The 17,000-nt window shown below is 44.9% G+C and overlaps 1 protein-coding gene across 1 annotated transcript; it reads left to right on the top strand.

The window, feature by feature from the left end:
• Positions 1 to 97: 97 nt before the first annotated feature.
• Positions 98 to 16,285, top strand: CRYM (crystallin mu). Its single transcript, XM_006273681.4, has 8 exons — positions 98 to 370; positions 1,687 to 1,837; positions 4,027 to 4,089; positions 8,369 to 8,470; positions 9,588 to 9,771; positions 12,425 to 12,546; positions 13,285 to 13,369; positions 14,075 to 16,285. Exons 1-8 carry the CDS (start codon positions 198 to 200, stop codon positions 14,137 to 14,139), a joined length of 945 nt encoding a protein of 314 aa, XP_006273743.1. The 5' UTR covers positions 98 to 197; the 3' UTR covers positions 14,140 to 16,285.
• Positions 16,286 to 17,000: the final 715 nt, after the last annotated feature.

Genomic DNA, 17,000 nt, shown 5'->3' with positions numbered 1-17,000 from the left:
CTCCGCGGGTGAGACGGGAGGAAGAAGGCCGAGCGCCCCCTACCGCGGCTCCTTGGGCACGTCCGGCATGCCCAGATGCGCGCATGCGTCAGTTCCGAGCCTCGCCCACCGCCGTGGGCCCACCCCCCACTCCCCAGCTGGGGGGCTACTTAGGGTGCAGCCCGGGGCCGCGCTTGGTTTGTGCAGCCGACGCCACCATGAGCCAGGACCCGCCGCTGTTCCTGGGCGCGGCGGAGGTGGAGCGGCTCCTGCAGCGCGCCAGCGATCTGGTGGCCCCGCTGGAGACGGCGCTGGCCAACTTCTCCCGCGGCCCCGCGGGGGGCGTCGTGCAGCCCGTGCGCACCGTGGTGCCGGTGCCGGAGCACGGCGGGTGAGCGGGGCTCGGGCTCGGGGGCGGGGGTGGGGGGACACAGCATCGCCCTGCGGAGCTGCGCTGAAGTTCAGCGGCTGCTGGGAGGGCCGGGCCCCGAGCAGGCGACTGGACCGTTTGCTGGAGACTCCTCGAAACGCGGGAGGTCGCGTCTAGTCCTGCTCCGAGCAGCACCTCCCCGGCTGTCTCGTCCCAGCCAAGGCTTTGTGGAGCCGGGACTTAAACACTTCTGAGGGTGGAGGAGATGCCACCACTTCTCTGGCAACCTGTTCCCACGTGTCACTACCCTTCTCCTGAGAGAGGCTTTTTTCCCTAATATCTAACCAGCAGTGCAGGTTTTTGGGAAATTTTGAAAGTTTTCCAATGCCCTAAATGGAGCGTGATCTGATGTAGCATGTTTGCTTGACTTAAAACTAAAAAAGTACCCCTTGTTTATTTTATGTCCCAGTATCCACAAGTATTCGAACTGAAATATTTGATTATTGGAAAAAATGAAACAGAGCACACTTAATGTGGATTAAATGTTATGTTCAAACAAATTCAAAACTTTGTGGAAATAAGTTATTTTTATTGGAATACTTGTAAAAATGTAAAGATGAGGTGCAATAGCATGTACTTCCCTGACATTGTTTGTTTAAATTTAAGATAAAAAACAAAGGTGCTGAAAACTGACACGCTAATTTTGGTACACGCTAAAAACTGTGCACGATGGGCTGAGCTTTGGGTTTGATTCGACCTGCACAGCCAATTAGGTGAATTCCTAATTTGGGTTTTAGTTTGGATTATTATGCCAGTGTATTTACCCTCCTGTTTACAAATCAGTAAAACATATGTACCCTCTCGCGCACTTCCTAGGGATAATCGCCTGAAAAAGATTAGTTACAACTTTGAAACTGCCAAACTTGCCTAATATTGTATTGGCATCCATTCACTGTTACTAATAAACATTATGAAACAATGAATTTTTAGAAATGCAAAATCTCCCATGGGAAAATAAAGCACTAGAACATTTCAGAAAATGTTCCACCCCATATTTAACCTAACTTCCCTTGCTGCAACTGGGGCAGTCTCAGGAAAAATCCCCTTGATCTCAAGAGGAGGAAATTCATCCCTCTGCCCCTGAAACTTTTGGATCTAGACCCTAACTCCCCTTGTGGGTCTTTCTGAAGAGAACCTGCCCAGACAGCTTGGAAATGGAAAGCAGTTGGAAAGTGAGGAAGGGTTGCACAATTCATGTGGTATTAAACCCTTGCTACTTAGCTCATGTGTTTGAGTGCTGATAATATTTACCAGTAAGTTTGTATCATCTGTGGAAGATTTTTAGGGGTCATGCCTGCTTACAGTGCTGAGGATGATGCTCTAACAACCAAACTAGTGACTTTCTACGAGCACCAAGAGGATTCTTCTGTTCCTTCCCACCAAGCAACTGTTCTCTTATTTGACCCAAGAAATGGATCCTTAAGAGCTGTAAGTACAGTGTGTGCTCATGCGTTTATCTTTACTAATGGTCTTTCAGAGTGTTTTGATTTTAAAATGGTAGAACTAGAGGAAACTGGCATCATTTTACTGGTTTTGGTGGAGCTGTCATTTTCAGTCAGCTGAAAGTCTGACTCACAGGTCTTGTGAGTCAAATAGCTTTTCCTACACAGTTGGGGTGATGTTTTACTTGGGATGGTCTAGGACAGTGGTTCTCAGCCTTTTTTTATACCAGAACCCACTTGTAAACAGCAATGGCCAGTCCCAGCCCAGTGCTACTCACTCCTGACCCACTGGCACTGTGTAGGGGTAGAGGGGGGAGGGGGTGTGACATATGGGGGGCCCAACCAGCCCCTTGCAGGCTGCAGCTCTGCCAGTCCACAAGGGAAAAGGCCCAATTTCCCATGTTTTAATCCTTTAAAGGAGAATCCATTTTTAAAGTTTGTTCATGACCTTTTTACATACTCTTATGACCCACTTTTGGGTTGCAACCCATGGGTTAAGAAACACTGACAAGGAACAATGGTAATAAGCTAATGGAGAATGGGTTTAGGTTGGAGATCAGAAGGCAATATTTTACAGTTAGGATGGTCAAAATCTGGAACCAACTTCTCAGGGAAGTGGTCCTCACCCCTACCTTGGGCAAATCCAAGAGGAGGTTGGATGATCACCTGTCTGGGGTCTTGTGAACCCAGCATTCATTCCTGCCTGTGGCAGGGGGTCAGGCTAGATGATCTGTTCAGGTCCTTCCTGACCCTAGCTACTATGAAACTGGTGTAAAAAGACATGAATAACTTGTGTCCAAAAGCTTGTCTAAAATCTCTACCAATTATGATGTTGGTCCAATAAAAGATGTCATCCCCCCCTCCCCCCCCCCAAATCCTTTTCTTCCTTAGTCTTGTATTTCATACTCTTAAAATTGTACTCTTTCCTCTGTTCTTTGCTATTCATTATTTCTAGTGTTTGGAAGTGAAACATTTGGGGAATAAATTGGAAACATTTACCTGATATTGGGGGGGGAGTAAATTGCCAAATCTGAGACTGATCTGAGATTGTGCGCTATGTAAAGTTGAAGTGTTTTATAGTTGACCTGAGTGGGGAAAAGGGAGGGGGTTGATTTATTTAAAAAAAAAAAAAAAAAAAGTTTTTAAAGAGTGTGTGGTTATTAACTTACTTAAAATTACAGCAGTGGTTAAAGAAGGGTCAGAACTGGAATTCCAAACCCCTGACACAGATTGGAGCAGCACAGGAGTTGCTTCATCACATTCCGGTTTACATTGGCCTGGCTAGGGTGCCTATAATCCAGCTATCTTTGCCCTAATTTATCCTTTGCTCTAGAGACTGCAGGGGGTATGCTGCAGCAGCCACTATGCTGGTTCTCTATCCAGTCACGGTATCGTAGTGCTTAGGGTCGGAAGGGACCTAAAGAGATAATCGGGTCTGACCCCCTGTCCCAAGCAGGAATGGGTGCCGGAGTCATATCGCCCCAGCCAAATATCTGTCCAGCCTCCTCTTGAAGAGTACCACCTCCCTTGGGAGCCTTTCCAGAGCCTGGCAGCCCTAACTGCAAAGTAATGTCTGCTGATGTCCAGCCCGAACCTTCTCTCTAACAATTTGTGGCCATTATTCCTAGTAACCCTGGGTGGTGCCCGGGGGAACAGAGCCTCCCCCAGTTCCCACTGTTCCCCCCCGGTGAGTTTGTAAACAGCCACCAGATCCCCTCTCAGACTTCTCTTGTGGAGGCTGAATAGGTTTAGGCCCTTTCGCCTCTCTTTGTATGGCCTGCCCTGCTGCCCCTTGACCATGCGAGTGGCCCCCCGCTGGACCCTCTCAATGCTAGCCACATCCCTCTTGAAGTATGGCACCCAGAACTGGACACAGTACTTCAACTGTTGCCTGACCAGTGCCGCATAGAGGGCCACAGGTGAATAGCCATTTTCTCTTCCATTTGTGCCACTTAAGTGTGGCACAAATGAGTGGCGGAGGGCAGAGACTCTTACCTAGTTTGTATATTATATTTGCAAATGCAATATTAATAATTGCTGGCTTTCAGATTTTCGCTGTCCTTTCACCTGAAAGTACTTGATATTGGACACAATTTCTCTATGTAAATTATGCTTCTAATTTACTTGTGTATCTAGGGTTCATTTCAGTCTACTGTATTTGGTCTTCTTTGAAAGGTCTTAGACGGCAGTGTCATTACAGCAAAACGAACAGCTGCAGTGTCTGCGATAGCTACTAAGGTATGCCCTATGATTTATAAAGCGGGATGAAAAAGTTTATGGGACACCAGCAAAAAAATTGAGGAAAGAGGCTTTCAGTCCATGTTAATTACTTGTAATCACAATTTGAGATTAAGTTTTTTGTGTGTGTGTGTGTGTATCCCTCGAGAGAGAGTCTAAAATGTGTTTTGATTCAGAATGAGTGCTGTCTAGTGCCAATCCTTTACCTCATACATGATGAGGAAGAGAGATGGGCTGTGTTTTGTTTTGGGTTTTTTTGTGATTTGCTCTAGATGCTTTGCTCTGGGATTATTTTTTGTTGTATGCTCCTATGGGATTAAACGAAATACTATTATGCTGCATCATTTCTTTTGGAGCCTTTGTTTACAGTGTCACTCCCTTATGTCCAATTAAATATAGGACTATGAATTCAAATTCATTTAAATAAATAAATAAATAAATTTTTATTTTTAACACTTGGTTGGGCTGCTGCTCCCTGCATATGCTGGGAGGAGCCAGGGCTGCACTAGGTGGGTGGCAGTGGCGCTGGAAGCGGGCCTACAGAGGGAGCTACAGCGAAATTTGGGCTGGCTGCAGCTCCCCACCCAGTGCTGCTACTGCCCATCCTGAGCCGAGCCCGGCACAGCCATGGCTCCAGCCCGCAACTGCAGCCTGCCTGTCCTGCTGTGTGCCCCCAGATTGGCGCAGAACTCCACACACATCCTCCTGGGTGTACACAGCGGGGGGAGCATGCTGGGTGCATGCTGCCCCCCTCCCCCAATGAGCCATGGCTCTGTCCTGCATGCTGCCCCAACCTGGCTGGGCAGTGCCTACCCCTGCCCATGCCCCTTCCCTCCAACACCCCTGCAGTGAGGATCTGCACCCCCCCCCATACCTCTTCCTTCCCCCCCATCCCTTGCCTTCTACCACAACAGACTTACCAGCTGCACGCAGCTGTCCACACTGCTGGGCTGTGCTCCTTGCTGTCTGCATGCTGTGCTGTGGCTGCATGCACACACAGGTATTTATTGACCAAATTATCAACCACTTCAGGCCAATTTCCAATACAGCCAATTTTCTTTATATCGGTACTGATCTGATATTGGACCGATGTATTGGTGCACCTCTGGTTACAGCCTATATCAAAGCAAAATGCAGACCTTTTTCCTAAGAAACCCTTCTAAAAAGGGGCAAGTCTGTTGGTCTCTAATGTTAAACTTTAGGGCTACTTGTCACTCAGACAATCCCTTCTAAGAGCTGGATCCTTCAGTCTTTACTCAAGCAATGCTCCACAGTCTTCAAAGAAGCTTTCCTGGTGCGGGGACTTCAAGATCAAATCTTTGTCATGTGCTGCTCCTATGAAATTTTCAGCCCTGTTTGAGTTTAGCTCTTAGTTGTCATCTTTTTTTACTTTTTTTTTTAATAGCATTTCCTTTTCAAAGGGATGGTGCTTTTATGTAGGGAACCTTTGAAATCTCTACTGCTGAGTCAGTGAAATGCACAATAAAGAGAGCTCTTACCTATTGAAAAACTTGGTTCATTAGATTTTTCTTTACTTTATTTCTTTGCTGCAGAACATGTACAACTAGCCTTAAGAAATCATGCAATTCAAAGGTTTCATGCACATAAGTGAGCATGGCATGTGTATAAACACCAACCTTGTACACCTACCTGCGGGCTGGGTCCCAGCTGGCAGGGGCTCTATGGAGCCAGGCCAGCTCCTCCCTCCCTGCTGGTGCAGCCCAACCCGGCTCCACAGATCCCTGCCGGCCTGTGCTCCTTTCTGGGCCCCACCGGTGCTGGCCCTGGGACATTGGTCCCAAGACATTGAGATGTTGGTCCCAAGCTGGTGACCAGGGGTGGGGCACCTGTTAGGGGGCATGGCTACCCATGCGGCCCTTGACAGCCTGCCAAAACTGGTAGTAGATTCAAAGATTTCAAAGATTTGTCAAATCCCAATGAACCCCGGGGGACAACTGAAAAAGGAAAATGGAGTAACCTGAGGACTGACTACTACCTTTTGTGATTCAAATCAGTGCTTGTTTGTAAAGGCTGATGGTAGATGCTTATCTTGTTCTTGGGGAACCTCTTATGTGTGGAGCATTTTAAGTCATGAACAGCACCATGTGCAATATCAATCCAAGACTTAAATGTAATCTAAATTTTTTAGAAGGAAAGTAATCAACCCATGTTTAAGACATGTTAAACTGGTGCCATTTTTAGCAAGTGGCTCCATTTAGAAGGGGGCATAGACAAGTGAGAAGTTTTCTGTTTTATTCTTTTTTTTTCCTCCCCCTCCCCCAGAGTAGATAGTTCATCTCTAAACAAACACGGACTGGATTAGAGGGTTGCTGATCAATACTGATGGTACTTCAGGTGGCAGACTAGTCTGACAGCCATTATCCAGTTTCAATTGCAAAAAACATGCTCCACGAGATTGCTAAATAAAATGCTTTTCTTCCTTTCCTTCACTGTTGCCGGCAACAACATAATATACAATCTGCAAAGTTTTGCATGATAAGGAGCGTAATAGACAGGGCCAAATTCTGCCCTATAAACCAGCCCAGGTGATGGATTCCTGGCAAGCAAACGCCACCTAAGCATGTCTGTACGGATGTATTGCATTAGTGCAGGGGTGGGCAAAATAAAGCCCGCAGGCTGGAACTGGCCCACGAGGCCATTCTATCCGGCCTGTGAGGCCCCTAAATAAAAAAAAATGTAGAAAACTAATATTTCTCTGCCCTTGGTTCCTTCAAAAATGACAGGAACCAAGGGCAGTAGGACCCAGGGGAAGCCCGGTGGGCTCCCACAACAGCAGCCCACCTGGCCCTGCCCCCCAGCCAGGGTTTCTGGGCTGGGAGCATGTGGCTGCCCCATCGCAGGAAGCTCAAGTAAGCGGGGGCTGGGGGACCCAGGGGAGGGGTGTGGGAAGCATCCCCTCCCCACCCACGCCCAGTGCTGCAGCTGCTTGCAGCCTGCATGAGGCTGCCTGTGCCCGCTCCAGACAGCCCCACGTGGGCTGTGAGCACCTGCAACTGGCCATGGGGTGGGGGGAGAGGCTGCTCTTCCTTCCCCTGCCCCCCGGCTTTTCCCTGGGCTCCTTCCCTGCATGAATAAAAGCGGCCCCTCGCCTGCCCCATGGCTGGCGCCCAACGCTCGCAGCCTGCACAGGAGCAGGCACAGGCAGGCTGTGAGCAGCTGCAGTGCAGGGTGTGGGGCATGGGGCGGGGAGGGACTTCTTCCCCCTCCCCCCGCATGCTCAGCACCACCTTGTAACCTGGTGCTGAGCGCGGGGAAAAGTGGCCCCTCGCCCACCCAATGGCCAGTGCCCTGCACTGCAGCCACCTGCAGCCTCCATGAGGCTGCCTGTGCCAGCTCCGGACAGCCCCGCTCGGGTTGCAAGCGGGTGCAACAGGGAGTACTGGCCATGGGGTGGGTGAGGGGCCACTTTTTTTCCCTGTGCTAAGCACCAACTTCTTCCCTGCTGGTGAGCAGGGGTCGGTGCTGAGCGCTGCCCCCCGCCTGTACTGCAGGGCTGGGGGGGCACTGGGTTTGAGTGGGCGGGGAGCCAGTGGAAGCACAAGGCCCACACCAGTGTCCCAGGGCCAGTGCTGGTGGGGCCTAAAGCAGGGTGTCAGGAGCACGGGGTCCCAGCTGGCAGGGGCTCTACGGAGCTGGGCCAGCTCCCCCCTCCCTGCTGGTGCAGCCCAGCCCAGCTTCACAGACCCCTGCTGGCTTTTGCCCCTCTCTGGGCCCCACCGGTGCTGGCCCTGGGACATTGGTCCCAAGACATTGGGATGTTGGTCCCAAGCTAGTGACCAGGGGGTGGGACACCTGTTAAGGGGCGTGGCTACCCATGCGGCCCTTGACAGCCTGCCAAAACTGGGTAAGTGGCCTCCGCTCAAAATAATTGCCCGCCTCTGTATTAGTGGCTGATACACTCGTATTTTGTATGAGTGCAGCACATCTATGCTGGTTTTACACTGGATTAGCTATGTTGCTGTAATCAAATCAGTATAAGTAGCCCAGTATAAAAAGTGCAGAATTTGGTTCACAGTATTAAATTTTACGTATGGGTAAAGGAAACTACTTCAAGCCCAGAAAAGTTTCTCTTGGAGTAATGACTCTTGGGGTCATTAGTTCCCAAGGGGAAAAAGGAGCATTAGGTTTAAAAAAGTAATTCTCTCCTTGATTTTAGTTGCATTTTCAGTAGTTTTCAGTTAAAAAGGGACCATTCCCATAGTTGTGTGTCATCCATGACTACTGCCACTGATTTCTTTTGTAACTTGATTTATTTTAGCTCTTGATGCCACCCTCTGCAGAAGTGCTGTGCATTTTGGGAGCTGGGGTTCAAGCCCATAGCCATTATGATATATTTACAGAGCTGTTTTCATTTAAGGAGGTAAGAGAGCTATAGTATCTAAATGGAAAAAAAATATTTTTCTCAATATGTTTTTCAGTAGCATGTAGGTAGAGTAACTAGGGCACATAAAATCAGTAAAGTTGCACCTAATATTTCAGGGGTGTAGGTTGTAGCCGTGTTGGTGTAAGGACATAACCAGACAAGGTTCTCTGGGTGAATCTGATGTATTTTATTAGACCAACTAAAATAATTGGGGGGGGCATGGAAATTTAGCAAGCTTTTGGGTTTAAAAACCCTTCATCAGGCTGAGGAAGTCTCTGCAGTTGGTGTGTGCTCTTCCTGGATGGAATGAATAGTAAAGAGCGTACGTACCAACTGCAGAGACTTCCTCAGCTTGATGAAGGGTTTTTAAACCTGAAAGCTTACTAATTTTTTTTTTTTTTCCATCTATTTAAGTCGGTCTAATAAAAGGTATCAGATTCACCCAAAGAACCTTGTCTATCTAATTCAAACATTTTTAGGAAAGCATCTTTAGAGAAGCTAATGATACTTGCAGTTCTCCAGATCAGGGGTCTGCAAGCTTTCACTGAGAGCAGGCTGAAATGATATGGCTTGATCCTAAAGCGGCCTGGAGGTGGCCATTGACTGATGCATTCTCATGCAAATGGACAGAGTATATTAAACAAGCTTTGCTCGGTAGGCCAGGTAAAATCACTTCATGAGCCCGATTTGGCCTGTGGGTGGTATGTAGATTGCCGCTGCTTGCTGTAACCTGGTCTTTGGATCACAAAGGGATATTGTAAAACCTATGTAGGAAACATCAGATTTCCTTTTTTCCAAGTATGAAAAAATCCTACTGTATGTGGACCAGCTTCCCAATGCCTGCATCGGTTCAGAGTTGCTACATTTCTAGAATTTGCATTTTCTAAGTCTAAAGATATAATGAGCTATTATACTAGCAGGGCAAAATTAATCCCACACGTGGAATTGTGTGACAGGAGGATTAATGATAATAGGGGATGAGGAAGGCTAAGGATATTTTTATTTTAATTAAAAAACAAAACAAAAAACTTCATTTGGGTGAGTAGAATGAGAGGTTGAATTACTCCCACAGCAGTTCCACTTTACCTACCTGCTTTTCATTTTTGCTTTGAAGGTCAGGATGTGGAATCGCACGAAGGAGAATGCTGTGAAGTTTGCTGGCTCAGTGACGGGTCCAGTGCAGGTTTGCTCTTCTGCTCAGGAGGCCGTTATTGGGGCTGATGTCATTATAACAGTTACCATGGCAACAACACCTATTTTATTTGGAGAATGGGTAAAACCAGGTGCCCATATCAATGGTATGTCAGGCTTTCCTTGCTTAGGGGAATTTCTCTGCTGGACTCATCATTGTGTGATTTAGCTCTGGTAATGTGCTCACTGCTGTCTTCTACTCTCAGAAACCAAGATGTAGGTTTCTTAGAATAAACACTTCTTTATTTTGAGTGTTTCACTTTGAGCGTTGACCTGCTGGTGCCTGGATTCGATGCCTTGTGCTGAGCCATGGTGGGATCCTACATCTCATCTTTGCAGTGGACTCCTGTAAGATTTGGCTCTGCTTCTCCATGGTGTGTGGCTTGTCCCCTATATAAACAATACTTCAGAAACATGTTTTGCCTAAAGTAATGTCAGGTAGCACTATGATTTCCCTGGGACTTATAATCTTTTTCTTTTTCTCTTGCTGTACTGTATCTTGCAAGCCTGAATTGCATTGACTTCCTTGGAAGCTTTGCATGAACTATGGACTATGTAAAAATTGTATAAGAAACTCCAGATTTGGACTCTTCATTTTGTTTTTATTTTTTTCCTCTAATGAGGCTGCTGCATTAGTGGACAGCCTCCAGACCATTGGCATTTACTTATATTTATTAATTTTGGACTTGGTTCAGAAGAACTAGTGCCCTTCTCAAGTGGTTTAGTAATAGAACAAAAATAGCTTGTCAAAGGGGACAATTTAAAGGAAGTTCCTGCATTCTAGCATCATCCTACTGATTTTTCAGACTCGGTTAAATCCTTTGTCATCAACACTGTTATCTGTGCCATGTCACAGCAGGGGGCCAGGATTACAACCGGAATCAATTAGTGTCTTTAGTCCTACATAAAGACCCAGACTCCTTGTTTGTGTTTTGTTTTGTTTTTATTTTTCTCAGAGGCGTTCCTACTGTTTGAGCAGGCATTCAGACAAGCCTCACTCTAACTGCTGGGAAATGGCAATTGTTGTCTCATTCAGTACAGTATTCTCTTTGCTTTCATCAATCCAAAGCAAATTGGTAATACTGTAGGGTTTTGGGGGGTTTTTTTGGTGGGTTTTTTGCATTTTTAATATAAGCCTTTGATTGTTTAAAGATCTCTCCAGATAAGTAAAAAATCCATAACCAGACTCAAAGTGCACTGCTGATGAAGTTACAAGAAAAGACTGGAAATTGTGTCTGCTTAAGTCTTGGCTAATATTGTTCAGTCATTCATCTTCCCTTGCTGTTCTTTGCAGCAAATTATGTCTTTGGTTTTGATCTGATAAAGATGAGCGAGGAAGCTTTCAAATTGCATTTCTCTATGAAGGCATACAGCATCAAGAGAGCCTATATCAAAATGGTTTTAATAAATGGCTTATGAAACTCAAGGCGTTTACAAACAAATTTAAGGAGAGGGACAAGAAATAACTGGGAAAGTGGGGTGGTTGACTCATTTACTTCCACTCTTTGCATCTTGCTGGGGAGAATGGTACATTGACAGCACCCAAAGTTGAATACTTTAGAAGGGCTTTGCCAGGAGTAGAGGGGAAGGTGTGGGTTAAGAACAGAAAAAGAAGGGGAGAGTAAAGTGGATGGTGGGAGAGGATTCAATGGAATATGTATAGTATCAACCATGTCTCTTGGACAGGTTATAAAGTTACACTACAGTGAGGGTTGTTTGTGGGGTTTGAGTTGAATAATAAAGTTATTTACGAAGTCAAAGGTAGAAATTCAAGCTCTCTTTGTGTCTGCAGAAGGGTGCAATGTAAGTAATGTCAAGGCAAGCTTCCTATGTTGCCTTACTGAAATGACTTGCCTGTATCCTTTGAAGTTGTCCTGTACTGGGGGATGGAGCTCCCCTTTCACCCTTACAGCAGTCTTTGGTCTCTCTTCTGAGGCAGCTACACTCAGTTTCGCTGGTTTTAGATTTTTTTGGATTGGTGCAAGGAATGGTTTGGCAGACACTGTGGGAACAGGAACAAGCTGGGACATGTATAAAACTCTTCAGCCAAATTTGGCCTAAAGTGGTAGATTCATTAGGTGATTTTCAACAACCCCCCCCACCTGCCAACTATTTTTTCTTTGTAAATGGTATTTGGCTTCAGAGACTTCATCCACCATGCTACTTGGAGGAAGCACTTTGGCTGAAATGGAGTAAAAATACTGAGATTTTTTTTTTCCTTTACGGGTTCAGTTGGCCACTGGATTTGCTTCCACAAATCGTACTTTAAAGTGGGAGCATCCTGATTCTGTAAGGAGACCCATTGATTTCAGTGGTATCAGTCATGCTCAATTGAATATACAGACTTCTGTAGGATCAAGATTTGACTTAGTAAGGAACTAGGGTGCTGGGCACTGCTATGTAGGCACTCATCACTTTGGAGGTTTGTTTGAACCCTGGGGGTTAATACTGCTGTGAGACCCATGGGAGTAGAACATGCTCAGCGTTTTGCAGGATCAAGCCTTTTGCATGTATAATGTATAGCTCTGTCCAAACAGGAGGAGCCCAAGACTTTCCCCAGAAGGTGAGGCTGTTCATGCTCTCTTTCAGTGAATGTCCCAGGGGTTAATTTAAACCTATATTTCATCAGTGTGGGCATCTGGGCTAGGCCAGTTTTGTTCTAGTCTTTTGTTTTAGAAATGCTTTTGGTCCTGTCTTTTGGTCTAGAAATGTTTTTGTTAACTAAACATTTCTTTCAAATCCATTGCTTTTGTCTTTTAGCAATTGGGGCAAGCAGACCAGACTGGAGAGAATTGGATGATGTAGTGATGAAGAATTCTGTGCTGTACGTGGATTCCAGAGAGGCTGCTTTGACTGAATCGGGAGATGTTATATTATCAGGGGTAAGGCTTTTGTTATGTAACAGAGCTCCCAACCAGATGAAAATTGCTTTTGCATTGTGCCACTTCTCATTGTAGCTTTTGCTTTCACTCCAACTTTATTAGCAACACTGTAGCATTCTTTTGGAAGATCTATACTTACCAGAGTTCTATAGTGATGTCAGAAAAGAAAAGAAAAATTCCACATTTTATTACTGCTACCTCTCATTTTTGTCCAGAGAGATCTCTGTGATTTGGTACTCACTGCTGTGTCGCACATACAGACATCTCTATGCCATATTTTTCAGAATGTCTAAAATTTTACTGTCTCTGGCAGAAAAAAGAAAAGTCGTACAATGTACGTACTGCAGAAAAGTAAGGGAAAGGGACAAAGTACCATGGATTGTACACCCCCACCCCCCCCACACACATTGCAATACTACAATGTCCACATACAGTAAACAGGGCCTTCATTTATAAGGTTTAATTTCAGGGACTTGCATTCTGTAAAATGCACAAAACACTATCCTTTCAGAAAGGTAATGAATAAGAACCTATCTATTGGACAATGAAAATCTGGCAGATTGTTTTCTGTGAAAAGTCTTTTGTGATTACTGTCCAGCTTATATTGTCCTTGCCCTAGGAAATCTTTCAATTCTATTTCTCATCTCTTTTAAAATAACTCAAGACTTAGTTTTTCTCTTGACAGTTGCCTTGAATATCGATCTTCTCTAACTAAAGAAATGTGCATTCATTTCACAGGCAGAAATTTTTGCTGAGTTGGGAGAGGTAGTGAAAGGGACAAAACCAGCACTCTGTGGGAAAACAACAGTGTTCAAATCACTGGGTAAGAACAGCACTCACCTGTGTGCAAATCTGACAAAAAGCAATGCTTTGTTATTTATTAAGTTTCTCTTGCATGGGAAATTGCTGATCATCTTCAAAGCTTCTGTCCCATAGCATTCTACAGAAGAGAATAGCCATAGCACATGTTGTGCGTTTTCCTTTTCTTTTTCTTAGCATAGCATGACTGATTGTAATGGGGGATTGATTGGAAAAACAAAGAACAATGTACTTCTTGTTTACATTTGTTTACCTCAGTTAGCTAATGACTATTGGTTATAAACATTGCTGCATCCTAATTGATGCCCTGAAAGTCTGTTTGACCTAAAGATAATGTGACAATTAAGTACAGTATTGGAACCTATTTTAAAAAAAGAAAGACATGAGAGAGAGAGAGAGAGTACCGTTCTCTGAGCTTAATAATTTGTTGGCCAGGATTCTTGGTACTAATTGTTTTGGTTTTTAGAGTATGAATCTCTGGTCACTGGCAGTTAGATTGAGGCCAAAATATTCATTTAATACAGGACACTTGATTAGCCATTTGGTGTGACAGTAGCTTTTGGTCATTACCAGACCAGTGTCCTGGAGGTGTAAGATTTTCTGTTCCATTCAAGAATATCCTGAATCCTTCTGTTCTGTATGAATCCCCTATGAATTCCTTTCGTGAGATCAGATTATGAAGGTGATTTAAGTGTGTTCTATATTTCAGGAATGGCCATTGAAGATACAGTAGCAGCAAAATTAGTTTATGATTCCTGGTCAGCTGGTAACTAAAACTGGAGAGCCTGCAATATCAAGACAGGCATAACAGTATGAAGTCAGTGGTTTGCATTTGGCTTTTGGGCACTCTTTTTTTTTTTTTCTTTACACAGAAAGGTAATAATCTTACATGTTATATACAAAGCTTTTTCATAACTTTCAGTCATCAACTTTAAAACCACAAACTGTGCAGTACATAATCCTGTATTTTTAAGGACAGGTATCTAATGTTTCTGTTACTAACAAATGTACTTCTCTGTATTATCCTTATAGGACAAATGATTTACCATTCCATGCATCTTTCGTGGAGAGCTTTGAGAGCTAATTGGTGTTATGGTGAAATATGCTGGCTTGAAGATTAAAGTTTAATATTCTGTCATGGAACAAAAGAGATGGCACTCACTTGAAATCCAGTGGGTTGCATTCTTAGCATGTTGAACCTGCAGTGCAGTTCAACATGTATCCTTCCATTCTCAAGCTCTGATTCAGGAATACTAGGAGTTTTGGAGATCAGAGATTGTGTCAAGTGGAAGGGTCACATGCTGACCCACAGTCAGTTCATTGTTTCGGATCACTGTCCCTGATTCGATCCAGCCGAATCTGAAAATTTGATGCCGATTTGGGGAATCAGCGATTTGGACACAGAAAAAACTTTTATGGCTGTGCCTATATACCTTGAGGTAGCAGGTGCGGCTTGTGAAAGCTGCAATGCTGGGACACTTGGAGCGTCCCATAGGAGTGCAGAGGGGCCTCCACATGCTCGGCGGTGAACCTGGAAGTGGACCAGAAGTACTTATGGGTTTGCTGGGGAACGCACTGGGGGGGGACCCCAGCTCAGCGACTGCCTGCAGGGAAACCTGGAAGTGCTTCTGGTCCACTTCCAGGTCTGCTGCTGAGTTCACTGGAGAGCCCCCGCCCTGTGCTTCTGGGACACTCTGCGCTCCAGCATTGCAGCAGGCACGAGCCCCTGATACTTATAGGTATGTGGGGAAAAAACATACAAAGCTGTGTCTGTCTGAATCTCTCCAGATCTATTCAGAGGGTTCAGATTCCATTTAGAGAGATTAAAGGGTCCTCTGATTTGATTCGGATTCAGAGATTTGGCCACCAAATTGGGCCAAATCTCTGCTGAATCGAATCAGGAGCGAAGCTTCACACAGCCCTAGAGGTAATGCCTACTTCTGTAAGCAGCGAGGCCTTTAGCAGAGCCTTTGTTTAAGCTGTGTATGCACTGATCAATGATTGTATTAATACATGGTCCAGCAAGGCCTACTGTCCATTAAATGCATCCTTACTCTGTGCAGGGGTGTAGGTTGTAGCCGTGTTGGTCTAAGGACATAGGCAGACAAGGTTCCTTGGGTGAATTTGATATCTTTTGTTAGACCAATTCTTATTCTGTGGAAGCATATGCAGCAGTCATTGCAAATGATAGTATCAGTATTGGCAAAGCCAGAAAGTGGAGGTACAAGTATTATTTTGAGTTTAAAAAAAACAAACCTCTAGGTCGGGGGTAGGCAACTCCTGGCACGAGTGCCCAAGTGTGGCATGCAAAGACATTTTACTTGGTACTTGCGCTTCTAGGAAGGGCTAGGGCTACTCTGCCACAACAAGAATCAGGCCCTCCTTGTCCTCTTGTAGCTCCCCTGCCATCTGTACCTGGCAATTCAAGGTTGCAGGTGTTTTTGGCACTCTGCTCAAAAATGTTGCCAACCTCTGCTCTAGGTAATGCCCAAGTAAGGTTATAAGGGGATTTAGAGGTCAAAGGCCTGTGATACAAACAATCGCCTGACTTTCTAAGTTCTGCTTTTTCCCTCAGTTTCCTTTGATGCTTCCAATACTAGACTTATCAGAGTGCTTACCTATAGCAAAATGGCAGCACATTATTAGGAGTCTTGGAGTGTTAGGTTGCCCACTCGGTGAATTTCAGTGGGACTTGCAAATATGGTTCACTTAGGCTTCTTGGGAAATCCCAGTCTCCATCTGTTCATATTTCTTGTTTTACAAATCACAGTGGCATAATCTCAAGATAAGTATTATGTATTACTTACATTTATGTTGAAATTAAAATGAACTATCTGTTTCTAGTAGGTGCTCTTCTGATTACCCACTATGTGTTTAATATGTTTTTTAAAGATTATAAATAAAACCTCTTTCTATCTAACTTGTCTCATTGTCTTTCCTGTGTCTTGACTCCAAGAGTCAATATGGCTGCCTTTTGTAGCTAATCACTTGCTGTATAAAAGGGGAAAAAGACAAGCTAGTTCTGCTCTGTTTGGGGACTGGGTTTTTTATGGTCATGGAGCATGTTCTTTTTCCATGTTTGTCCTATTTAGATTGTAAGCTCCTTGGGGAGCATCCATTCTCCTCCATTAGGGGTTGTCTTTATCCATCAAAGGCAGCAGGATAAAACAGATTTACAAGTGGAAATGCACAGGATGAGATTTTTTTTGAAGGAGAGAGGGGTGCCTAAGATGCTGCTAGGCGATTGGCAGCACTTTCAAAATCGTTCTGGCACTTTAACTCCTACTGAAATCAACAGGAGTTAGGCACTTACGTGCCTGGGAGAATCTTGAAACATGCCTACCTCTAGCTTTAAGCACATACCTACCTTTTAAACCTGGCCCCCAGAGTTGTATTACAGGCATCACACGGTACTCTGGTCTAGTCTTGTTGATGCTCATTTAAGTGAACAATGTAATGTAGAGATGGGTTATCTACTGAGACTTCAATCAAAATATGTAACAAATGAACATGTGACAACTGGTGACTGTTCTGCAAAACTGCCATATGCATCAGTTCCACCTTTAGTGACATCATTCATAGATGGGTTGATGTTGTGGTAAGAGTTCTGCATGTCTTCTGATAACAAGTGTATG

The sequence above is a fragment of the Alligator mississippiensis genome, chromosome 13 (assembly GCF_030867095.1).
Source record: "Alligator mississippiensis isolate rAllMis1 chromosome 13, rAllMis1, whole genome shotgun sequence".
NCBI lineage: Eukaryota > Metazoa > Chordata > Crocodylia > Alligatoridae > Alligator > Alligator mississippiensis.
Note: the sequence above shows the minus strand (reverse complement) of the source record. Positions and strands in the feature narration are given on the sequence as shown.